General features: G+C 47.6%; 1 protein-coding gene across 8 annotated transcripts in view; it reads left to right on the top strand.

The window, feature by feature from the left end:
* Positions 1–24,737, top strand: part of Lrrfip1 (LRR binding FLII interacting protein 1) — a 135,832-nt gene extending 111,095 nt beyond the window's left edge. For 4 of the 8 annotated variants that reach the window (XM_059278086.1, XM_059278080.1, XM_059278081.1 and 1 more), the window contains 8 exons: positions 492–662; positions 2,650–2,742; positions 7,768–7,909; positions 17,119–17,168; positions 19,519–19,633; positions 20,185–20,264; positions 22,267–22,371; positions 23,891–24,737. In XM_059278086.1, the coding sequence (XP_059134069.1) occupies positions 492–662; positions 2,650–2,742; positions 7,768–7,909; positions 17,119–17,168; positions 19,519–19,633; positions 20,185–20,264; positions 22,267–22,371; positions 23,891–24,001 (867 nt within the window). In that variant the 3' untranslated portion in view covers positions 24,002–24,737. Of the gene's footprint in view, positions 1–491; positions 663–2,649; positions 2,743–7,767; positions 7,910–10,230; positions 12,621–17,118; positions 17,169–19,518; positions 19,634–20,184; positions 20,265–22,266; positions 22,372–23,890 lie in introns of those variants that run through there. The other 4 variants (XM_059278078.1, XM_059278085.1, XM_059278079.1 and 1 more) reach the window with 2 other exon arrangements.
* Positions 24,738–26,118: the final 1,381 nt, after the last annotated feature.

The following is a 26,118-nucleotide window of genomic DNA, read 5'->3' on the forward strand; positions in this document are numbered from 1 at the left end:
GTAGCTACTTTTCCTATTGCTGTGACAAATGCCCCGACAGAAGCAACATGAAGGAAAAGGGTTCACGGTTCAAGGATACAGACTGTCGTGGCAGGGAGTCCTGGTGGCAGGAACACGAGGCAGCTGGTCAGGTTGCCTGTGCAGTCAGCAAGCAGACAGCTGTGGGTGCTGCTGTTCCCTTTCTCATTTCTCTGCAAGTCAGGACTCCAGCCCAGGGATGGCCCACAGTTAGGGTGGGTCTTCCCACTTCAATTAGCCTCGTTAACATAATTCCTCACAGGCAAGCCATAGGCTACAGTCGCTCTCCCCCACAGCTAAAAGCGACTCGTCTGAGTGGACGGGACATTGAGAACTGGACTCTGCCTCTGAAATTGTACTGTGTGTGTCTCTTCTACTCTGAGAAACAAAGGCTGAGCTTGTAAAAGAACCCTGGCTTAAGCTCGGCTTGTTTTCCTTTTTCAATTTTGGAAACGATGGCCTGGTATCGGCAGGACTCGCTGGCCGAAGTTGAGGAGAAGTACAAGAAGGCCATGGTCTCCAACGCCCAGCTAGACAATGAGAAGACCAACTTCATGTACCAGGTAGACACGCTGAAGGACATGCTGCTGGAGCTGGAGGAGCAGCTGGCCGAGTCTCAGAGACAGTACGAGGAGAAGAACAAGGTAAGTGCCGCCGTGCTCGGGAATGCTGGGGGAACTGTGTAAGTGAAGGGTACTTATATTTTTGTAAGGATTTTTATTTTTTGCTAATTATTGGGTGGGGGGTGATGGTTAAACAGCACTGGTGGGTGGCGCCGGTTACCCGCGGAAAAGTCACAGGCCACGGCAGAACCCAATGTTAGTTTTTAGAGCTTTATTAGGAGGGAAAATGGGTGTGGGGACGGGGACCAGGCCTGGTGAGAGAGAAAGATGGGGCAGGGAATGGAACAGAGCAGAGAGCAGAGAGGAAACAGAGAGAGAGGGTGGGGGACCTTGTCCAGCTTTTTTAAGGCAGGGATTGCGTCAGCGCCTGCTGATGATGTAAGACGTGAGACACAGGACCCCGAGCTGCGCATGTACAGAATCCTAACGGGGGCAGTTTGCACACGAGTACACTCTCTTGCAGAAGCCAGAGGAGGGTGTCGGATCCCCTAGAGCTGGAGTTCCAGGCAATTGTGAGCTGCGTGACGTGGGTGCTGGAAACTGAGCTCAGGTCTTCTACAAGAGCAGTATATGCACTTAACTGCTGAGCCATCTCTCCAGCCTGCATTTATATTTTTTTTAAAACAGTGGTTCTCCACTTGTCCAGAAAGCCCAGAGTCAGAGAATTAGGATACTGTGTCTTTGTTATCCGTGGTGGCCATGCCTATGATCCCAGCATGTAGGAGGCTGAGGCAGGAGGATTGCAAGTCCAAGACTGGCTTGGGCTGCTTAACAAGACTTCTGTGGCCAAACAAAGCCATCTCAAGGGTACAGGGAGAGAATTCTCTATAAAGCGCTTGCTGCACAGCATTCAGACATGACTTCAGTCCTCAGCATTTGTAGTAGCATGTGCTTATAATCCCAGTGCTGGGGAGGCAGAGATAGGTGGATCATGGTGCTGACTGGGTAGCCAGATTAGCTTAATCAGATCTCTCCTGATGGTGAGAATCTCTTTCTCAAAAACCAAGGTCAGGCCTGGAAAGATGGCCCAGTGCTTAGGGGTGCACACTGTCTTGTTTGGCTCCCAGCATTTAAGTCAGGTGGCTCTCCAACACCTGTAACGCTAGCTCCTGGGGGTCCGATGGCTGTGGCCTCTGTGGGCATCCACACACATGTGCACAGACCCACATGCATATACATCATAAAAAATAATAAAATCAACCTTGAAAGGAAAAAACAAAAACCCTAAGGTAGACAGCTCCTGAGGAATGACACCCAAGGTAAGCTTCTGGCTTCCACACACCTGTGCACATAGGTGCACACGTGCATATACACAATACACATTCACATATATACACTTAAAACTCAGGAATCTGTGTGAAATGTTGGTATGCATAGTTTCAATGTGTAAACCGGAGGGTTTTACTAGAATGTTGGTATTTTGCATGAAAACAAATCAACCATGAAAAGGCGTGTATATGAAAGAACAGTTATACTTAAATAATGCACGGCTAGATGCTTCCAGATTTTCATGCTAAAATACACTTCCTGCCTTTTGTTTTATGTCAGCTTCGTAGGGTATTAACCTCAAACATCGGAGATTTTAGGAAAATTGTATTGTTAGTTCTATTTATTTGGATAAGACACAATAATCCATTTCGGAACTCATACCTTCAAAGCCCAGAGACGGGGGGTCGTGTATGTACTTCAGGATCCACTGGGACTCATTCTTGCATATTCCCAGCCTTCAGCACAGACCCCTAGAAAGAGAATCTGGGATGCATCTTAACATGAGAGGAATTGGGAAATACTCCTCAACGTGCACAATCCGAAGGTTAATTTTAGAAAAAACTAATGGTCTTCTATGGGCAACAGAGAAATGAGTTTGTGTTACTGTGTGCCGTGGAAAACGCGATGACGTGGAAATGGGTTGTTTGTCATGAGGGAAATGTGACTCACGAGAACATGAACCCTGTGGCAGAAACACGCCACTGAGCTGCAGCCTCAGGACTGTGTTCCTCATCCACAGGAATTCGAGAGGGAGAAGCATGCCCACAGCATCCTGCAGTTCCAGTTTGCGGAAGTCAAAGAAGCCCTGAGGCAGAGGGAGGAAATGCTCGAGGTGGGCAACACCTTTTTCTTCCCTTTCTGTTGGTTCCTCACTGTTGTAGCCCCGGTTCCACAGACTTGGTGGCCTTGACTGCTGGGGTATATTTCCTCACAGGTCTATAGATCAAAGTCCAGGTCAAGGTTGGGCACCGAGGGCCACCTTCAGTGTTGTGTCCTTAAGAGCAGAGAGTGTACACTTTCAATATGGACACTCATCCTGTCCGATCTGGGACCCACCCTCATGATATCATTTAACCCTAATACCACTGAAGATCTTACCTCCAAACACTAGTCACCTTGGAGGCCAGGGAGTCAGTGCATGCAATCACTAAAGTTACAGCTTTGATTAAAATCCAGGGTTCAGGCTAACTTTCCATCATCCCTTGAGGAGACAGCTCCTCTCATGGGTGAAGATTCTCACTCTGGTGCTCTGGTGTGTGTTTTTGGGAGGTGTGATAAAATAATGCCCACCTCTGAGAAGTTCACATCCTAAGTCTCTAGAAGTTATAAATAAGGGAAAAAAAGAGATTTTGAAGGTGAGACTAAAGACCTTAAAATGGAAGGTTGTCCTTGATCATCTGTGTGGCTCTGACGGAATCACAAGGTACTCAAGAGAGGGGCCACATCAGATGCTGAGGTGGGAGCTGTGTTGAGCAGTTGAGGTTAGAGTTTATGAAGAAAGAGTGCAAAGCAAGAATGCGGGCAGGGTCTAGGACAGTGGTTCTCAACCTGTGGGTCGCAACCATCAGAAAACATATCTCCGATGATCTTAGGAACCCCCAACCATAAACGTATTTCCAGTGCAACTTCATAACTGAGGTTTTAATACTAAGCAGTGTCTCAGTTCCTAAGACCATTAGAAATATGTGTTGTCCAATGGTCATGAACCACAGGTTGAGAACCGATACTCTGGGACCTGGAAAAGACAAGGCTGTTTATTGATCATCTCCTTAGAAGATTCTTTCAAAACAGTCTCAGACCTAAGAGAGTATGGTTATGTGATTCCATGAAAGCTGTGGTCCTTTGTTACCACGGCCATAGGAAACTAGCACAAGAATGTGCCACGTAGCATTCTAGTCAACAGTGGACACGTGACAGTGGTCCTGTAGATGATATTACTTAGTGACATTGCAGCCATCATTATTATTCATACTTTATGATGTTTGCAAAACGATGAGCTCACCTCCCTGCACTTTCTCAGACTGCTATCCTACAGGTAAGCAAAGCATGACTGACTACACAGGGTTGGTTTTTTGTTCTTTAACTTAATCAGAACTGTAAGGGATGGCTTTGAGGTAAGCTATCAGCCAAGCTGGTTCTCTTCCTGGAACTGAGAGTAGAACGAGAAAAAAAAAAATCCTAACACGCTGCTGAATCCGTGGATGGTGAGACCTCCCCGCCCTGCTCATCTAGCACTGATTTCTTTTCTCTGCTCAACTCTGTGTCTGCTTTCTTTCTGTCTGTCCCTCTCCTCAGGAAATCCGGCAGCTGCAGCAGAAACAGGCGGGGTTTATCAGGGAGATCTCTGATCTTCAGGAAACGATAGAGTGGAAAGACAAAAAGATAGGGGTAGGAGTCTCGAGCCTTCGCAACACTGTTGGGGCGGGGGCGGGCCGGGGGCAGCAAATGTGGTCCCTGCGGAAGCTTCGGTTTGGGAGAACGTTTGCATGGGTGTGCATGGGACCCCCATGGGACACAACATGAGTAGCCTGATGACTCCCCCACTTCCCCGGGTGGATGGAACTGTCGCTGGGTAGTTGGGTTGCCCCCCTCTCCCTGCTGCACCAGAGGGGCCTGGGTGCAGTACAGGCCATGCAAGGAGAAAGGCTCTGGGCAGCCAGCTCAACGTGGAGGATCCAACTCCAGATTTCCCTCGGGGTTGTGTGATGCTGTGGGTGGCAACATGCCGTGCTCCACGGATTCCTGTTTTGAAGCCTCCACAGGGAGGCCCTCATCAGACCCCCTCTCCCTCCTCAGCAGAGAGGAGGAGACAGACCATCCACATTTAGGAGTGATAAATGAGAAGAATGGCCCCCACCAAGTCACTGCTGACTCAGTGGCGCATGGTACCTAAAAAGGAGCAACCTATGTGACAGGGCCCCGAGACGGGTCTAGAGGTGATCGGCCATGTCACGGAAGTGTTCACAATGTGAAGCCTCACCATTCCACTTTGACACACTCACAAGCCATAGCTAAGAGACTGTGTTCGTGCGTTGTGCACACATGCATGTGTGCAAACATGCTCTTCCAGAACATTTTTTTTTTTTTTTGACAACAGATGCTCATAATCAATGTCTAAAAATAGCCTAGGGAGATGGCTGCTGGTAAAGTATGAGCACGAGGACCTGACTTTAGTCACCAGACCAGGCATGGTGACACACATTTGTAACCCTGGCGCTGGAGAGGTATAGAGATAGGAACATTCCTAAGGCTCACTGCCCAGCCAGCCTTGCCTAATCAGGGACCACCAGGCCAGTGGGACACTCTGTCTTTAAATAAAAAAATGAAACAAAGAGGATGGAATTTGAGGAATGACACCTGGTATTGTCTTCTGAACCATACACAGAAACAGCACACAGACATGCACACATGTGAACAGAAACTCAGAAAAGTCTAAAATTATAAAGTAGCGTTCTTTAGCAACCTGTCTTGTTCTGCATGTATCTCTCGTTTAAAGGACTATGTGACTCCTGGTAACTCTCCAGCACCATGTCGGGAGATAAAAACAGACCAGGTGCCAGGCAGTGATGGCACACACCTTTAATCCCAGCACCATGGGGGCGAGTTCCAGGCCAGACAGGGCTACACAGTGAGACCCTATATCAAAAACAAACAAACAACACCCACCCACCCCAAAAAGAAGAAAAGTAAACTGAGCTAGTAATGGGATTTCCTGGCGATGGGGCTCAGTGGTAGACCACTTGCCTCCCATGTGTGAGACCCCTGGTTCAGTCCCCAGCTCTGCAATGAGGAAACAAAAGGCAGAAATGGATGCTGTAAAGCAGCCTTCCTCCACAGCATCCCTTGCTTTGAAATGCTAGTGTGTGAACAGGAGCTGGTCTAAGCCAGCATAAACCCAGCCGCATCCTTTCTCACTGATGCCCTGGATGGCAGTGCCTCCTAGTCCTTACTTCTTGCTTATCCAGTTGTCTGTGCTAATCTCTCCCCCTCCCCACCTCTCTCTCTCTCTCTCTCTCTCTCTCTCTCTCTCTCTCTCTCTCTCTCTCTCTCTCTCTCTCTTTTCTGCTGCACACTCAGGCATTAGAAAGACAGAAAGAGTTCTTTGATTCCATACGGAGCGAACGAGACGACCTTAGGGAAGAAACAGTCAAGCTGAAAGAGGAGTTAAAGGTACGAAACCGAAGTGCAGTTTAAGAAAGGCACCAAGGTTGCTGGGCGGCGGTGGCGCACCCCTTTAATCCCAGCACTCAGGAGGCAGAAACAGGCAGATCTCTGTGAGTTCGAGGCCAGCCTGGTCTACAGAGCTGGTTCCAAGACAGCCAGGGTTACACAGAGAGATCCTGTCCCCAAAAACCAAAGAAGAAAGAAAAACAAAGTACCAAGTCCTATGTGTCTGTGGCCACCGAGGCTGGCTCTGCTGTTGTCACTGTGGTTGTGTTAATCAATTCAAGTCTTCGGTGAGCTATCCTCACAAAGCAGGATATCAGTGCCCGGCCATGCGTCTGCCTGGGACCATCAGGTGTTTACAACCATAACCGATCTGGAAAGTAGGTCAGAGCTGTAGCTCTGAGTTTGGCATTTATCTAAGTATTCTCTTACCCTTGTTAGAATGTATGTGCTTCCTTGTTTAAGCCTCTTGTCCGAGGACTTCCTTAGCTGAACAATATGTGGGATACGTGGAGGGATGGGCTCAAGCTTACCCACCAGATCACAGGAAGAATGGTTTCACTTTTTGTAAGGGCCATGCCCAGGGGAAACCAGCAGGCAGCTAGAGGTGGGTTCACAGACTGCTGCAGCAGTAGTGCTGAGGGACGTGGCCTTGGCGACATCCTGACTGCCCCCAGACACATGTCAGTGTCATCTCCCCAAAGTCAGAGCAGGAACGTGTCTGGTGACAGGCTTAGAGCTAAGACCTAAATGATGCTCCTCGTCCAGGCTGTGTGCATCAGCTGGGAGTCTCCAAAGAGCCAGGGGAAAAAAAGTGTGGGCGACCGAGTAGATAGCAGAAGTCCTCTGCCACTGAGGTGGGCAGTTACTTTCCAAGGGGTTGCCGTGTCCTTAGCACAGATGGTCCTTCTGAAGATATGAAGCATCATGACCACCTGCAAATGCTATCTCTATGCAAACGACACTCAGTCCTTCCGTAACTCCTGCGTGTTCCTGTCTTCATCCTGGGCTCCCTCTTTTAAAGACTGTGATCAGATTTCATAGTGAAAGGTTCGCTGTCCTGATGTTCCACTTTGTGGCAGCCCACAGGTTAGTCATTGCCCTAGTTAGAAGAAAGCCTTTTTAAAGTATCTTGTCACCAGAAAAATCGGGTGTGTATTGCAGAGGTTCTCAACCTGTGGGTCCTGACCCCCCAAAGGGGTCACCTATCAGATAGTCACACAATGATTCATAACAGCAGCAAAATTACAGTTTTGAAGTAGTAATGAAATAATTTTATGGTTGCGGGGTGGTGGCATCACCACAACATGAGGGACTGTATTAAAGGGTCACAGCATTAGGAAGGTTGAGAACCACTGGCGTTTTGGAACATACAAGAAGGAAGCATCACAGATCTGCCTCTGTTGATAGACTGTGAGTGTATGCCTAGGCACTTCTCCATCCCTGAGGATCCCTTTATCATTAATAAAACAGAGTTTGCCGGGTGGTGGCGCATGCCTTTAATCCCAGCACTCAGGAGGCAGAGGCAGGCGGATCTCTGTGAGTTCGAGGCCTGCCTGGTCTACAGAGTGAGTTCCAGGAAAGGCGCAAAGCTACACAGAGAAACCCTGTCTCAAAAAACAAACAAAAAAACAAACCAGAGTTTAACCTGGTCTCACTGAGTATTATGTTAAACCTGTTTTGCTCGCAGAAACATGGAATAATCCTAAATTCAGACATAGCCACCAACGGAGAGACTTCAGACACACTAAATGACGTCGGACATCAAGCCCCTACGAAGATGACAAAGGAGGAGCTGAATGCGCTCAAGTCAGCTGGGGAGGGGACACTAGGTAAGGTCCTTTCGCTGTGTGGTCAGCGTTGGTTCACCTTTGTGCACCATCGGCATCGGAGTGATGGCCACTGATCGTTAACAGTCACTCGGCATGCCATTCATTCTGTCACTTCACAGTAGTGTCCCGGCCAAATCATGTGATCACCCACAGTGCTGTGCAGCATGCGTTTTGTGTAGCGCTTTCCACCCATGGCTCAAGGACACATTTCTTTTTTGCTTTTCGAGGCTGAGCAGAAGGGGATAGGCTCAAAGTCAGGTGATAGCGCTGAGCGTTCCATTTGGCTTCTCTCTGGATGCATTCCAATTATGACTGTCAACGTAATCCCGTAATGGAGTTGTCCAAAGGTCAGAACAGTGGAGGCCGTGAAGTGGGTTCACTGGCCATGTTTTCCTGTCAGCCTGGCACACTTGGGCACCCACCATGCAAGCATTTGGAGAGGGCGTAAGGTGCCTGAGTGGGACAGATGGCACCTGGGGATGACAGCCCTGAAGCTGCTGTCCCCACCCTGAGAATGGAAGGCAGCCTTGGCGCTGGGAGTGGTCCTTGCTGCAAGTGGGGTGTGCTCACAGGAGTTGGCGTTCACCCGCCTTATACAGAGGGGGCTTCCTCTCTATGCCACAGTTTGAGCTTCTATAAGAATAAGCGATTGGGAAATCTAATGGATACAGGAATATTTTCTATAATTTTCAGAGACAGAAAGATTCACATACTAATATGAGCCTTAAATTCTGGCTTTGGGATAAATCATGTTTCTAGTTTTTTACGAGATGGGAGTCTGTGACTATATACATTGAAGCCCACGTAGAAGCCTGTAGGCCCGGCTTCTCGGGACCATTTCCCCCTTGTGATTGTCAAAGCAATGTGCTCTCGTCCGAAACAGGAAGAAGCCATAGTTTCTGCCGTGCCTCCAGGACGGCCCCACAGGGGACTGCTCCTGCTGCTATTATCTCTATGCACAGCTGACGTATTCCTAATAATCATGTGACATGGCTAAAAGAAGAAGAAATGCCACTTTTGTCAGTGGCCCCAAAGGGTTTGGGATGTAGTATCTATCTAATCAGTGAAATGCTGTGGGAACTTCCCAGTATATTTATTGTAAATTTACCTATTTCTGATGTTTCTTTAACACGAACTATATACCACTAAACATGAGTGATAGTAGAGAATCTTTAAGGGTGACATTAAGTTGCCTCTGAATAAAAGCCAGATATTTCCCACCATTTTCCTGGGATCAGCGATCCACCGTAGAGACTACAAGGTTCTTAGATTGACAGGCTTTCACTTCCAATAAGATAATACTCAATAGGCTGGGGATTTATTGACTGATCGATAAGGTTTTTGATGGATAGGTTAAGCATTCACCTTGATCTTCAGCTTTCCTTTGTTGGGGTTCTTTATCACTCCCCTAGGGATGAAAGATCTGATGTGTCTGTAGGAGACCATTTTCCAAAGGAGACAATACCGGGTAGGGGAACGTAGATTGCTTTCGACCTTGAAGGGTTTACCCTAGAAGCGTCTTCCTTGAGACTGGCTTTTCAGCCAGTTCCTGAAAGTGAATGTTATTTTGAGGAAACATGAAGGCTGCTGTTAGGACTGTGAGATTCGTAGGAGTTGAGGGGCTCAGAGCGTGAGCATTTAGATGCGCGTCTAGAGTTAGGATTACGGAAGGGGGACCTGGCATCCTTTCTGAAAGCCTTCGTGTGGCTGGCTGCCTGCCTGATCCACAGCTCTCTCTGTCAGTTAAATCCTAACCTCACCTTTAAAAGTCAGTTCCTCCCAGATGGTAGCAGCCACTCTGGCCTTGAAGGTGGTGGCAGTGGCCCTTTGCTTGTCAAAAACAAGCTCTGCAATTGTTGCTTTGGCGCATAGGCTTGGCAGAGGCTTGGTTCCACTTTCTCTCTGTCTCTCTCTCCCTCCCTCCCTCTCTCTCTCTCTCTCTCTCTCTCTCTCTCTCTCTCTCTCTCTCTGTCTCTGTCTCTCTCTCTCTGCCTCTCTCTCTGCCTCTCTCTCTGTCTCTCTGTCTCTGTCTCTGTCTCTCTCTGTCTCTCTCTCTGTCTCTCTCTCTGTCTCTCTCTCTCTCTCCCTCTCCCTCTCTGTCTCTGTCTCTCTCTCCCTCTCCCTCCCTCCCTCTCTCCCTCTCTCCCTCCTTCCCTCTCTCTCTCTCTCTCTGTCTCTCTCTCTCTCTCTGTTTCTCTGTCTCTCTCTCCCTCCCTCTCAGAGAAAACTGGGTGGTAATTAGAACATGTGTTTGCATTTTAATATGTATTAAGTCCCCACCGCATCATGGGGTCCCTTCAATTCTCTCAATGGTCTTTTAGGAAAAGCCAAAGAAGTGGAGGTGGAAAAGGCAATTGTGGAGAATGTGGGGACAGGAGGAACCTTACAGAATACTGAGCAAGAGCAGCCCAGACCCAACCCAGTAAAGGATTGTGTGGACAAAGGGGTGTCACATCCCGGTGAGAATGCTGAGGACCAGAAACCCGCTGAAGACAGCGCTCTATCCCCAGGACCACTCCCAGGGGCCAAATGTGAACAGCAGGTTCAGAGCCAAGCTCAAGAGAACACTTCTTTCCTCAAAAACCCAGGGCAGATTGAGTCACATGAGGTCACAAACAACCCAGATGGTGGGACCAGAAACTCTTTTGAACAGTCCAACTGCCTGGGAGGTCTAGACAGTGAAGGGTCAGGGCCTGCCGCCGCCGCCGCCTTAGGTATCAAAAATCAAAGTGAAAACTTTGTAGGTAATCAGGATAAAGGAAAACAAGAGGATTTGAAAACAGATTTGGAAAAAGTTAGTTTCGAACCATGTCCACACTATGTTTTCGGGCAAACATCTGAAGTTGATGGGGTGAGTTGTACAGATTCAAGGGGCACAGGTGGAAACCCCACGGAGAAGGTGGTCCAGGCAGGAGGAGCTGTAGCTGGGGAACAAGTGGATACAGTAGCCTCCGGTCCTCTGGAGCACAGCGAAGACACAGTGAGTCATGACGGAAGATGTATGAATGATGGGGTAGGGCAGAGCTCAGAGGGAGAACTCACCCAGGCAGTGGCTAAGCCTGAGGTGGGTGGAGAAAATGCTGTTACAAAGGCTGGGGACACAGAAGTAAGGGACAAGAAGCCCATCCAGGCAGAAGTCCAGGCCACCCTTGGAGCTCCCATAGGACAGAGAGGCCATCAGGACACAGCAGGCCCAGGTAACTCAGACACCAAACACGCACCGCTTGATGCAAAAGAACCCAACAAAGAAAAGAGTGAGCAGCAGGCAGAGGCCTTAGACTCACCACAGAGGAAGACTAAGAACAAGAAGAAGAAAAACAAGAAGAAGAAACCTCCAGCCTCAGTGGAAACCCGCCGAGACGCCAGCAAAGAGTCGAACTGTCAGAACACAGAAGCGGGTGACCCGGAGGAAGAAGAGCAGACCCAGTACCCTGACCAAAAACAGGCGGCAGAAACCCAGAGTGAAGACACAGAAAACCCCGCACAAAAAATCACGGCAGGAAGCAGTGAACGTGTCGAGTGCCCAGAAGATCCTAAAAGTGAGTCGAATGGAAAACAGAACCAAAAGGAGGAAGATGATGTAAAAACCCAGGCAGGGAAAGCAACAGCCAACAGAGACAAGTTGACGTCTGAGGCAGACACAGCGCAGTCATCAGGCACCAGTGCTGAGGGTGAGGAAGTTGAAGAACGTGTCACAGGTGGTCCTGCTGATGGCCACACGGATGTCTTGGATCAGAACAGTCCCCAGTGTGAAGAAGGGGACACCTCCCCGATGGGAAAGAAAGGTCCCCGAAAGGATGCTAAGAGAGGAAGTAAAGAGGGGCATGTGCTGTCCCAACATCCAGGCCAGACGGTTGAGAAGGCTGTGGATGGCTGCAGTGTAGACAACAGGGACCTGTCAGGGGAGCTGGGGGGCTTCAGTTCAGAAGGTGGCGTGCAGACAGGAGGGGAGATTGAGAATAGCAAGAATAAGGAGGATTGCACCATGTCATGAGGAGGCAGAGGCAGGCGGCGGGTGGGTGGGGGAGACAGCGGGCCCAGGACTCAACACACTAAGCCCAACCTCAAGAGTTCCTCCTTCAGCTCCACTGCCAAGGTTCATGAATGTTCCCGTTTCTGTGGATGTACCACGTGTCCGTCAATCACCAAGTATCAACTACTTTAAGTTATAGACTGTTACTTGTAGATTTGTATTCAACCATTGATCACCTAGACACCATTGTGTTCAGTTTCGGTTATAGCTGAGGACATTCCATGAGCATCAGGTGACACCCTGTCCCTGTCATGTCTGCATTCCAGCCTTAAGGTCCAAACTTACCATTGCTTTAGACCGAGATGAATGTGGATGTTCTTGACCAAATGTATCAGCATCTAGTGGAAGTGACCAAACATCATTCTTAGATTTCTGCACTGTGAGCAGTGAAGCGTCAAACTACTATGTCTTATTAAAATAGATGTATTTTCATATTTGATCTTAATATGTACATCATAAGCTGTATTTAAAGGAGCTAGATTGATAGGTAGCATACAAGTCACTGGGGGAGAGGAGCTGTACCTCAGGGTAGAGAGTAATCACTGTAGGGATTCAAACAGGTATCAGAAGACACAGGGAAACTGCGTGCCTTTACCTCACATAAGTGCTGTATTTTGCACCGATGCTCTTGGATCTTATTGCCAATGGTACCCAAATTAATTTTATCAAAGATCTTTATTTCACAAAATTCATTTTATATGAATATTATATTTTTATTCTTTTCTGTTAATGACAAGCTGAAATTACATTTCCTACTTTAGTGTTTAGGAGAAACAGTCATTAATTTTTTTTTAACTTTAAAGTTATCTTCCTGTCTGAATGTCTACTTATTATTAAAAAAAATACAAAAGTTCTTTGTTCTTATGCAAAGGACTCATTCGATTATAATCCAACATTTTATGTTTGGTATAAATATTTTTATTTGTTGTTTCTCAGTATTTTCTTATTGGAAAGTTATTATTTTATCTGCCTGAAGGAAATATGTATTTTCTATATAAAGAAGCATTTAGAAAATAATTGTAAAGTTGAATTTAAAAGTAATGGTGGATATAAAATCACAAGGCTGTGTACTGTATGACTACTGTTGACATGCCATGGGATCATGTGAATTCATATTACTGTTACAAGGTAGAGAGGGTCAAAAAGACCAAAACCTCAGTGAGTTTGAGGCAAACTGAAGTGTCGTAGAATTGAAATAAAAACATTTTATAATTTTACAAGCCTGTGGTTCTGGTCTTTGAGCCCCTTGACCTCTGACCCTGTTAGCACAGTGCCCACATGAAGTCACTTCTGGCTTTGAACTCCCTCAGGGGTTCCAGAAAGACCAGTTCTCAGTGCCATCATCATTGACAAGTGAACCCCATGTTGAGGCTGCCCGGGCACTGGTATGGGAGCCCAAAGAAGCCAAGAGAACAGCCCTGTAGCCCATCTGCTGTACGCTGTGGACATGTCATGTGCCCCGCCCCCCTTAAATTAGGGAAAGACTCCACTTGCTCTGCTAAAATGTCCCAGTGCCTAGGACTGTTTGTGGAAGAGGATAAAGTGATGAGGAAACACTAGCCACGTGTGCACACGTGTCCTGAGAAATGGGACAGGTGAGCTGGTGTCTGCTGTCCTGTGCCATGAACGTCAAACAAATCAGGCTGCAGGCTGTACCCCAGGGCTCTGCTGCAGGACCAGAAGGCTGCAGTCGGAGCCCCAGCTCCGGTCAAGCTCCCATTCATACTTCAAATGTCTGCTCTCGCTCAGACCCTTGAAGGCTAGCCCCAGCTCCGGTCAAGCTCCCATTCATACTTCAAATGTCTGCTCTCACTCAGACCCTTGAAGGCCACCTCTGGGGGGTTAGAAGCCTACCTGAGGATCTTGTTTTCTACTAGTTGCTCCCTTCTGAGGAAGCCACACTGTGCAGCATGTCACATGGTCTCTATGTCAAGGGGCACACAGTAAAATGTGCTCCCCATGGCCTGCCTCTGAAAGACGGGAGGGGTGTTTCCTGGGCTAGGGCCATGTAGTGGTCATACTTGGAACACTGTTTTCCAGGGAGAAGAGGCATTTCACCCACCGCCTTGGCCACTTCCACTGCCCCCTTACACACTTCTTGGCCTTTTACACATTTCTTGGCTGTAAAGTCCAGTGGCTGAAGGAGGGTTTTCCCCCACCCATGCAGACCTTTTGGATGCTATAACTAGAGGAAAGACACAGTTGAACAGCCATCTTTTAGCCTCAGGGAAGGTGGAAGCTGACACTGTTAGGTTCCGTCAGAGTTGGTATCGGGAGGGGGCTAAGAGAAAAGGGGCAGCTGGTGCATTCCTGCGCCCCCATCATCACATTTGATCATACGGAAAGGAGACGACTCCACTGGGTAATGGGGAGGGCCGTGTGATGGCTGAAAGTACCCCACACAGTGCAGAGTACACATTGCAGACATTTGTCATGAACAAACCACTAGACCTGGGAAGGCTTCCTTTTGCCTACTGAAGATGTGAGTCCCACCGTTTGGAGTTATGGGGTTCACTGGCCTTGAGTGACCCCAGGGTAGAGTCGCTAAGGTTCCTAGACCTCAAGATGACAAAGAAACCAGGAGCTTGGAGAATTCCAGCACTTGTTTGGCTACCTCAGGAATTTTCTAGAAGTCTCTTTTTTTCCCATTTTCTGAGTCTCAAAACAGCAGAAATTTTGCTAAAATTTTAATTTCATTTTCTTTTGTCAAGACAGGGTTTCTCTGTGTAACAGTCCTGGCTGTCCTGGAACTCGCTTTGTAGACCAGGCTGGGCTGGAACTCACAGAGATCCACCTGCCTCTGCCTCCCAAGTGCTGGGGTTAAAGGTGTGTGCCACCACCACCTGGCCAAAATAATAATAATAATAATAATAATAATAATAATAATAATAATAATAATAATGAGCCCTTTAATGATATAAAGATAACTTTAATAGCCAGCCAACTAATTTTAACGCGAGTACAAAAGAAAGCCTCAAGTTCAGGATAATGTGAATTCTTTTTTGGTGCCTCATCTCTGGAGATTATAATCGCTGTCTTTAGTGAGTAGTTTGTGCCTGTTTTGGCATCAAGTGTTATGGATCAGTGAGCCTGCTGTTTACAGAGTCAAGGTAGAGGATTCCGCACAGAGCATACCAGTGCACCCCACCCTCCACAGCAAGGTAGATGCTGCTCTGTCTACATCAAATACTTTCACTTTCCTTTTTTTTTTTTTAAGGGTCTCAGACTGGCCTCAAACTCAGCGACCCTCCTGCCGTAGCTCCCTAGAGCTGGCATTACAGGCTCATATTCCACTACTTGACTCTTGTTTTTCCATTTTCTTGACACTTTACTCTGTGTTTGCCTCTCCAATCCTTCTTTCTGGTCTCCGAGTATCTGTTTTTCATGGTCTCTTCCGTAAAACGGAAGTTCAGACCACCCGCACTGTTCTCCACTGCCTCTGTCATTACATCTTACCATTCATTTTTTGCTGCTTTTCTAGGTTATTTCAAGTCAAGAGAAAAAAAACAATATTGTGTAATTGATAGATGAGCTTTAAGTCTATGCTCATCACAACTATAGTTTTTGTTTGTTTGTTTTTATGAGGCTAAAATACATAAAGGGAAGATTGCTTCACTATTGGGTAAATTTTGGAAAAGAAAGAATAAAACACGAAGCAGAAGCCACAGGGCTGTAAATTAAAGTAGAACACCAAAGGGTCAGAAAACTGCATTAATTCTTGACATTTTAGTTGTAAGCCTAGCCTTTTACAGCTGAGCCATCTCTCTATCTCAGAAAACTATTATTATTATTATTATTATTACTATTATTGAGATTTTCTGTTGGCTTTTATTTTGCTATATTCTGCCTTTCCAGGTAACAGCTTAAGAGTTTTTTGCAAGATAGTTAGCAAACACCAGTAACTTGGATTAGGATGTGTCTGGATGATCTGAAATGAAAACAAAGATGAGCTTTATGTGCATGGGTTTTCACACATGGCTCATCCAAGTTAATTACTGACAGTGTGAGAACAAGATCAGGTTGGGAATGGGAGGTCTGGGCCAGGTTTTAAGGGTTCCACTTAGAGATTTAAGTCTAGATCTGAAAAGGCCATAGAAAGCAGCAGTCAGGGACACCCCAGGCTGGGCTGTGAGCCCTCAGGCATTAGTAGTCACCTAAGGCCAGGACACCCCAGCCTGGGCTGTGAGCCCTTAGGCATTAGGAGTCACCTAAGGTCAGGACACCCCAGGCTGGGCTGTGAGCCCTTAGGCATTAGGAGTCACCTAAGGTCAGGACACCCCAGGCTGGGCTGTGAGCCCTTAGGCATTAGGAGTCACCTAACCATCATACTGGGCTTCCCATACATCTGGAAAACACAAGATGGCTGCTCATGGGGACCCTGGGCTCAACACAAGTGGTAACAGTATCCCCATAGGCATCCAGCATCTGTCAGTACCAGGAATCCTGAGTTTTGCCTTTAAATGTGAAAATCCTCACTTGTACTCAGGTCTTCCTGTAGACTGGAGAGTCTTTAGTACTCTCCTAGAGAGATTTGGTAAACTGACAGACAGACAGACAGACAGACACACACACACACACACACACACACACACACACACACACACACACACACACATCCTTCCATGTCCAGGATGGGAAGAATTGCAAGAACCAAAGCTGGTACTGTGCTTTTTTTCAGAAGAGTAACAACATATTATAACTGGCTTAGTGGACATGTTGTCACTGGGCTTGTGGTTTGTAAGCAGAGTTAAAACTCTGACGTTGGTGAAGTCTGTGCGAGAAATGAGAAAGCTAACTAGATGTGGAGTGTAAACTCGGAAAGAGCTCTCCTTGACACTTTGGTGCTCATGAGCGACCACACTGCACATTGCTAAACCGTGAAGCCTGTGAGATCTTGTGTTGCAGCGCGTCTCCCTCGCGTTCTTGCATGCTAGCCTAAGTAGAAGATTAGCCTGTTTGCATGAGCCGGAGGCTGTCCTGATGAGAAGCATGTCGGGAGGCTGGCACCACCCCTTGGCTGAGGTCCTCCCCATCCTGTCTGTGGCCTCCTCATCCATCGTGGTACGTGTTTAACTACCTCCATCACTCATCCACTAACCGATCTGTACGTTGTTCTGTCGGTGATAGGCTGAAAGGGCGGAATACAGATTCACCTGTGTCTTTCTGATTTCTTCAGATGTTAGGTTGAAAAAGCTCATGGATGAACGGGAATGCTTGTTGGAGCAGGTAACCACCTTTCTGTTATTTTACAGCATTTTGGGTAGGGTACCTAAAAGCATGCACCTCTTCTCAGCCTTCCTTCTTGCTCACTCTGGACACCCCCAAATGTCTGTGTCTGAGAACGATGCTGACCTGATGATTTGACCCAGATAGAACATTTCTGTCACAAAAGGCTTAGTGAGGACCCGAAACCACAGATGGGGCAGCATTTGGTACATTCAACATGAGCTGCTGCTTCAGCCGTGAATGTTGCAGTGCAGGGTGGAGAGAGAGAGAGAGAGAGGTGACCCTGCTCTTCCACTTGTCCCTGCACTCAGAATCAGATGACCTTTCCAGCGACATTTCTTAGAAGAACTGACCGAAATTGGTTTTAATCATAATTTTTCTTTATTCTTGAGAATTTCATACATTTATGCAAGGAAGCAGGGTCATATCCACCTCCAATTTCCATCCTTCAACTCTACCCTGTCCCCTCAACATGTCCCCTCTGAACTTCATGTTCTCCCCCCCCCCCAATAATGCACTAAGGCCAGTTAGCGCTGCCTTCATGTGCATGGATGTGAGGCCATCCATTGGAGCACAGAAACCTAGCAATGGGAAGAGCCTGAAGAAGAATGGTTCTCCCCCAGCAGCTATCAAGAAGTACCGATAGCCCCTCATTAAGGCCTGGGGCATAGTGAGCACGCCCTGGTCTATGCTGGAATTTTGACTCACTTAATGTTGAGCAGGTAACACAGCTGCCCTGAGTTCATGAGCACAACAGTTATCTCATGTCCAGAAGACAGCGTTTCACGGCACGCCTCCCCACAGTCTGCCTCTTACATTCTCTCTGCCTCCTCCCTGTGACATTCCCTGAGCTCTTGAGGGTGGGGGAGTGATAAAGATGTCCCTTTTAGGGCTGAGCACCTAGTCTCTTATTCTCAGCACTTTGACCAGTTATGAGTCTCTGCACTGACTGCTGCCCACCGCTAAGAGAGGCTTCTCTGACCAAGGTTGAGAGCAGCCCAGAACTATAAGTAAAAACATAAACATTTAGAAGGCAACATGGTTTAAATCATGACTTATCTTTGTCCCTCTCTCTGACTTCAGGAAATGCCGAAGGGCTCTGTTTCATCTTTCTTGTCTGCAGGATAGTTAAAAATGATTCCTCAGCCACTTTCCAAGGGAGTCAGTTCTTCCAACTCTCCCTCACTTTCTGCAGTTCTGTTAGCCTTTCAGAATTGGACTAAACTCAAAAGGAGTCATTGAGGGTCCTGTGCATATTTTAAAACATATATGCACTACAGATCCTGTACCTGATCCCTTGGAAGTAGCATGCACCCAAGGTGGTGTTGAAGTAGAGGGGTGGGGCTTGCAGAAAAGCAAATGGCTGTTAACTACTCTTCTGACCCTGTATGTTTCTCCATCTCTGAGAGAAGACTCTTGTAAGGACCCCTCCATAAAAGCTGGCCAGTGCCTCCATGCCAACATGCTGCTTGACCAGGTTCTGTGCAGAACCACACAGCTTTATAAGGGACTTCCTTCCCATACACCTGCACCCATGGGCCTTAAGGGGCCTCATATCTTTGTGACTAAGCAAAGGTCGGTGTCGTGAAATACTAATTTCAAATATTTGTTGGGCAATCTACTCCTGAGTCCCAGAAGAATTTCAGCCTGAGAAACTACTGTTCACAGAAGCTGGGCAGATAGCTCAATCAGTAAAGTACTGGCAGAACAAGCAGGAGGACCTGAGTTCAAATCTCCAGCACCCACGTAAAAGCTGGACATGATGACATGCACTTATAATCCCAGAGCTGGGGAGGTGGAGGCAGGTGGATCCCTGGAGCTGATTGACCAGCCATCTTCCCTGAGTGCATAAGCTAGGTTCAGTGAGAGAGTCTATCTAAAACAAAAACAAAAACAACAGTGGCGCATAATGGAAGGACATACCCAATGTTAACCTCTGGCCTCCATAGGCACACACCTACACACACAAAGGTTCACACAAACACATACGTACAATGTACACAAGAATTACTGTGCACTGGGTTACAAAAGAATTCATGCCTGAAGTTGTAAAGTCTTTGTCTCACCTACTCCCTTCTGAGGTGAGCTCTGGTCCTCAGGATCTTTTCATTTAACTTTTGGGTTGGTTTTTATTATTTCATCTCTCAGACTGGTGGAACCCAGGCTAGACTGTACCCTTTTCATGAAGTTCTCCTGTATACTCCTGTGACCCTTGCCTCTAGCACCTTGGGGGTCACGCTAACAGCAAGGCAGTCACCTGCTGTATTCTGGGTATGACAGGCTCTAAATTCAGCTTTTCAGTTTCCTTTAGAAAAAAGAAATGAACGGATTTTACTGGTGGTGTTTTCAGATTAAGAAGCTCAAAGGGCAGCTGGAGGGAAGACAGAGGAACAGCAAGGATTTTCTGCGACCAGAGGACGGCATCTTGGAGAATGGGACAGATGTGCATGTCCTGGATCTGCAAAGTAAATGTTGCCTCCTGTGTGGAAATGCATGCTTCCTGTGGGCTGATTGTAAACGCTTGTGGTGAAGATTCCCGACATTCCCTCCTGTCCCTTGGTAGTTCCTGGGTTCCACAGCACAAAGACATTTTGTGGGTAGAGCAAAGTGGGCAGGGCGCAGCATGAGCCTGTGGGATGGAGCTAGTGTCCCAGAATGCACAGGGGGACATGGAGGAAACTTATTTGCTTTGCTTCATGGGTCTGCCGATATGATGTTTCATGCTAGTCTACTAGAGACAAGCTTACAAGGAATGAGATTGTGTCCTGCCCCTCTCCTATGTCTTCTTCCTGCATCTTTGAGGGTTCCTTCTTATCTTGGGTCTCCTGCCTATACATAAGAGATACCAGGCATGTTTCTGGTCAGGACTCAAGGAAGGCATGCCTTGTCTGATTCTGTGGAGACTGAGACTAGAACTTGAAGATGTGTGAGATGATTCTAGAAGAGCTGGTTCCCAGGAACAGAATGTTCTAGCACCTGAGAATTTAACCCATGTCCCTTTTTTGTTGCCCTTTAGGAGATGCCAACAGACAGATCAGCGACCTCAAATTTAAACTTGCAAAGTCTGAGCAAGAGATAACTGCCTTAGAACAAAATGTATGTGCGACTCTCCTCCGTCCTGGGTAGTTTATAGACAGGTGGCTGGAGTAGAGTCTGAGGTGGGGCAAAAAGCAACAGAGCAGTGGTCCTCAACCTTGCTAATGCTGAGACCCTTTAATACACTTCCTCATGTTGTGGGGACCCCCAAACATGAGATTATTTCTGTTGCTACTTCACAACTGTAATTGTGCTACTATTATAAATCGTAATGTAAATACCTGTGTTTTCTGATTGTCTTTGGAGACCCCTATGAAAGGGTCATTCAAAGGCCAGGGGTCACGACCCACAAATTGAGAACCATTTCCACAGTGACTTGGAGAATAAGTGGCTCTAGAGAGGCAGGGTGATGAACCTGGGTTCAGATCCCCAGTTCCCATGTGAGAAGGCACGTGTGGTGCAGCGTGTCTGTACGCCTTGCCTGGATGGTGGAGACAGGAGGGTCCTTTGGACTTGCTGGCCAGTCAGGCTAGCTAGTCAATGGAGTCCGGGTTCTGTGAGAGACCCTGTCTCAAGTCTAAGGTAGAAAGTGAGTGAGGAAGATGCCTGATGTCACCCTCTGGCCTTCACACACACACACACACACACACACACACACACACACACACACACACATCCTGAGGGTGTGGTTAAAGCGACAAGTAAGTCTCTTGAGGCATTTATTTACTTAGTCTTTTGTTGTTTTTTGAGACAGGATCTTATGTAGCCCAGGCTAGCCTCAAACTCACTATGTAGCCAAGGCTGACCTTGAACTCCTGATTCTCCTGACTCTGTTTCCAAGTGCTGGCATCATAAGAGAGTGCCGCATGCCTGGCTTTCGAGGCACTGCTCGCAGAGTTGGGAAGGAAAGATTGTTGTCACCATGGTACTGATGTTATTTAAATGTTGTAACGAAACAGCTCATGTCAATGGGGCTTGTGAATGTCTTAGACTTTCTTTACTGTTTATTTTATATGGGAGATGGCTCAGTCTATAAAGTGCCTGCAAGACGACTTGAATTGGATCCCCAGGATCCACATAAAAAGTTGAGTGTGGTGGCAAGAGCTTACCATTCCATCCCCGTGCTTACCAGCCTACCAGCCGAGCTGCAGGCCAATGAGGACCCTGTCTCAAAGAACACACAGTGGATGGCTCTTGAAGAACAACACTGGGTGTCGTTTTCTGCGCCCCCATGCATGTGCACACATGTACCCGCACACACATGAATACACAGACACATAAGAATAATTAAAATAGTTGTTAATTCAACACACGTCATGCTAAGACATCTCCTTCCCTGAACTTTTAGCCTTTCTCCCCCAAGCCAGGTGAGTTCCTCCTGATGAACAAACATAGGGCCCTCCCACCTCTGCATCCTCGATCCTAGGGATAGCCTATGGTACATTCCAGGATGAGTCCAAAGGAAGCACTTCCCCTCAGCTATGGCTATACGTGCTGGAACTTTTCATAGCAACAAAGGGTGTTGCTATATATCTAGGATGGCCGCTATGAATTTGTATTTGAGTTTGTGATCCTCCTGCCTCTGGGTTCCAAGTGCTGGGATGTAGACACGCACCCGTCACATCCACATCAAGCCTCCCTCTGCTCTTGCACATCACTCCTGGCCTTCCAGGGCAGCAGCCGAGGATGTGTGCTGAGGTCCCGCCAGCACCATTCTGCCTCACATTCTGCCCAGACCAGTGAGCACAGGCCAGAGGACAACATTCTGACCCCCATGCCCAGCTTTTTATTCGAGTTCTGGGAATCAAACTCGGGTCTTTTTGCAAGCATGTTCAAGTCCCACAAGGGAAAATGAAAGCAAAGAGAGATCCACCCTTTAGACTGAGGCCATTGTTGTCAGGATGGGGTCATTTAGAGATGCTACCGGACAGCTTAGTTGGCCAGAACCCGAGCAACCTCCAAAATGCCACACTCTCAACTGCGTGTTTTCAGTTTTATTAAATCAAACTGCAAAAGAATACGGTGGAAGAATTTGTGTCAACGGCTTTCCCCTTCCTTTCAGGTAATAAGGTTAGAAAGCCAAGTAACACGCTATAGATCCGCCGCTGAAAACGCAGAAAAAATAGAAGATGAACTAAAGGCAGAGAAACGGAAACTCCAAAGAGAGGTAAACTTCCTAGGGGACAAATGGGCCACGACTGTCCCTTAAGGTCAGTAGAGAGTGAATTGACCAAGTCTGGGCCATTCATTACCCGCTCAGCCCGGCCACCCTCAAGTTCTGACATGCTACCAAAGGCATCATGGTACAGCCGGCTGGGACCCCTCTGAGCATGCGCTGCAGGACTCGTCCATAAACATCAAGTTATTATGAGATAGAGGGGCAGCCAGGCCTCTTAACGCCTGCATACTTTGTGCTACACAGGGCAACTCAGGAGAGGCAGGCAGGGGTGGAGGCCAGCGCTGGGCTGAGTGGTTTGAGGCCACCTGCCATGCTTCTACTCCTTCTTTGAAGACTGAATGTTTTACTTTCCCGAAAACACTTGGCAAAGATGCCCACTTGGAAAATGCAGCATCTGCTGGGGCCTGTAGCTGCATGCTGGAGAGCGGGCACAGTTAATAATGAAATCATTTCTTTAAATATTGCAAACCTAGCATTCTGTTTTCCATTCCCAACCACTAGCATGTATTTAGTCTTTGGGTATTGCTTCCCGCCACCCACCCAACCCCCATGGTTTCTCCCTTTTCGAGTTCAGTGTTCTGTGAGGTTAAGTTTGATTATGAGCCAGAGGAACATCCCAGGCCTGAGGAAGGAGGTGGGAGGCAGAAGGTGGAATCTTCTTTCCTAGAACCCAGCTATCCGCATGGTTAGAAAGCAGAGCTGTGCCCTACCCACCGACAGCTCCACCTCTATGGTAGGGAGCTCCCTCCATAGGGCCAGCCCTCTGCCATGATGCCTGCAAGCCTAGAAGCAACCTGCTCCCATGGCTACCTAGATGCTGCCCAGGCCCTCTGCCCCTGGCTCCAGGCTGTGGCTGTTTGGGCTTCTGACATTCAAGCTTTGATTTTCAGCTACAGAAACCTTGCTCTGGACCCCACACCAGAGAGCTACCTTCTCCCACTGGTCCAGGCTCCATTTCATTTGTATTTGATGGCTCACTACACTCACCATTTCTGAGCCCACCAAGACCCACAAGGTAGTGTGGGTCTGGAGTCTAGTTCCAGATAAGGAACATCTCCTAGTTAAGATGCCAGAACTGGGAGCCATATGTTGTTTTTCAGTTAAGAAACATAGGATAGAGCAATAACTCTGTGGTTGAGAGTACTTGCTGCTCTTCCAGAGGACCCAGGTTCAGTTCCCTGCACTCACATGACAGCTCACAAATGTTTGTAATTCCAGTTCTGAGATTCTGGTGCACTCTTCTGGCCTCCTTGGGTACCTGCATGCACATGGTACACAGACATAAACATATACATAGAGTACTAACTTCCATAAATAAACACATGACCAAGTATTTAAAAAGGAAAAAAAGAAAAACATGCACACACATGGTTTTTAGGATTTCAGTGCGGGTGGGCTGTAGTGTTGCTTTCTAGTAAGGCTGGACCCTTAGCCACGCAAAACCCCGTCACGTTGCGGGGAAGCCTGGTTCCCCAAGCTCATTCATTGCTTTTCCTCCCCCTTCCAGCTTCGATCCGCACTGGACAAAACAGAAGAGCTGGAGGTGAGCAATGGCCACCTGGTGAAGCGACTGGAAAAGATGAAAGCCAACCGCAACACGCTCTTGTCCCAGCAGTAAACACCGGCACCGAGTGGGCAGCTTGCGGGGGACTGGGCAGCTCGTGGGGGACTCAGACGCCTAGTGTGGCTTCGCGGGCCTTTCTCTGTACTGTCAGGAGCGAGCGCTGCATCTTTCCCTGCCTCTGAGGGAAGAAGTGCTTCCGAGCAGGGGTCACCTGGGGAACCCAGCAGCACCAGATGTTGCCAACTGCAGACCCCTGGCCCAGCCGGGTGATGCTCAAAGCCTGCAGATTTCTTCATAAGCACACTGGGTCTCGTGAGAGCTCTGGACTTGATGCACAGGGGCCTCTTAACACCACCAACAGGGGTGAACGAGGTCATGGGTAAGGTGGGACTTGATTTTCTTTTGTGTCTTGCTGAAGGTTGAGGGAAAATGTGGCAGTGTTGGGGAATATCCATGGCGGACCCTCCAGTCTGAGTGACTCTTGTAGTGTCTCTTCGTCCCTGCTTCCCATACACAAAACACTGTGGAACCACAAGCCATTACCAAGCAAAGCTCCTCCACCGGAGGGAGACAAGGCGATGGTCTAGACGTAAAGTGACCTTAAGAAGACTCTTTACAGGCAACACATGAAGCTTTTCTAAGGGACTTTTGCATCGATTCAGTTATAAGAGTACTTTCTCCCAGGGTCATTCATTAGGCGGTAGCTTCACCGAAAACAACAGCTTTTCATTTGCATTATTTAATCCTTATATTTGGAATTGAAGTTGTTAACTTCTTTTAAAGAATGTACTGCTAGAAAAAAAATTTTAAAAATGAAATGTTAAAGAGAGCTGTGTGGCTTTTTTAAGGTTTATTTATTTTTATGTGCCTGAATGTTTGCCTGCATGTATGTATGTGCGCCACATGTGTGCAGTGCCAGAAGAGGGCGCTGGATCCCCAGGACTGGATTTACAGATGTCAGTCACCAGAACTGAACCCAGGTCCTGCAGCCAGTGCTCTTAACCACTGAGCCATCTCTTCAACCCCCAAAGCCATGTGGCTTTACTTTTCCCACTGAAAAATATCATTACTTGACGTCATATTTGTTTATTAGGAATCATCTTTCGTTTTGATTTTTTTTCTTCAATGTGTGTGTGTGTGTGTGTGTGTGCCACAGCATATGTGTGAAAAACAGGGGACAACTTGAAGGGAGTCAGTTCCCTCTTTCTACCATGTGAGTCCTGGGCATTAAGATCAGGCCACCAGGCATCCGTAACCATCACCTTTAAATGCTGAGCCATCTCACTGGCCCCATCTTTTTAAGCATAGCACATGAATTCAATTTTTTTCTTTCCCTGTTTTTTTTTTTGTTTTTGTTTTTGTTTTGTTTTTTTTAAGCAATCTTAGAGCCAGTGCCCTGGGCATGTAAAGGGCACCGAAGAGGTAAGAAAGGTAGACTCCACTGCAGGACCATAGGAGGCCAACGCCGAGCAAGCTGACTGTTTGCCGATTTTCAGTTAACCTTTGTATGTATGTCACGTTTCAAATAGCGCTGGGAAGCAGGCCCACCTCTGACGGTGACTACGGGTGTGAACTGAAACAGCAGCATCCAGAGATGCCGCGGGCCATGAGTTCAAGGAGTTAGAAAAACACGAGTCAAAGTGCTAGAGGTTGGGAGGGTCCACGCCCAGGCCTGTGTAGACCGAGGGTAAACAAGGCCGTGTTTCACTGGGTCCCAAATAATCCTGTGCCCCCATATGCCATCCACTCCTGGGGACAAGCACTAAGGAGGAATCTGTGCATTGGGAGAAGGGAGCAGAGTTTCCTTGAGGGAAGGTCTACTGGGTGGCCTTCACTGCACATCCCATGCTCTGTGAGGACAGTAAGAAAGAAGGAAAGAAACGAGGTGGAAATTCCTCTGGGAGCCTCTCCTGGGCCAGCCAGCCTGCAGCAAAGCAGTGGATATTTCACTGTCTTACCCTGTGGTTTCTTCCACAGTATTTTAATATAAGTGCATTTAACCAGTAAAAACAAACAAAGCGGATGATCCAGATAATGCTGGCAATTGCAAACTCTTCTGTGACACCCAGACGTGAAATCCGATGCTTTCGTGGGTCTCCACTCTTAATTGCCATGACAGCATTATGCAGTAAATATTGTTGCAGAAATTCAGAGTCTGCATTACACCCAGC

This window comes from Peromyscus eremicus, chromosome 13 (assembly GCF_949786415.1).
Source record: "Peromyscus eremicus chromosome 13, PerEre_H2_v1, whole genome shotgun sequence".
Taxonomy (NCBI): Eukaryota; Metazoa; Chordata; class Mammalia; order Rodentia; family Cricetidae; genus Peromyscus; species Peromyscus eremicus.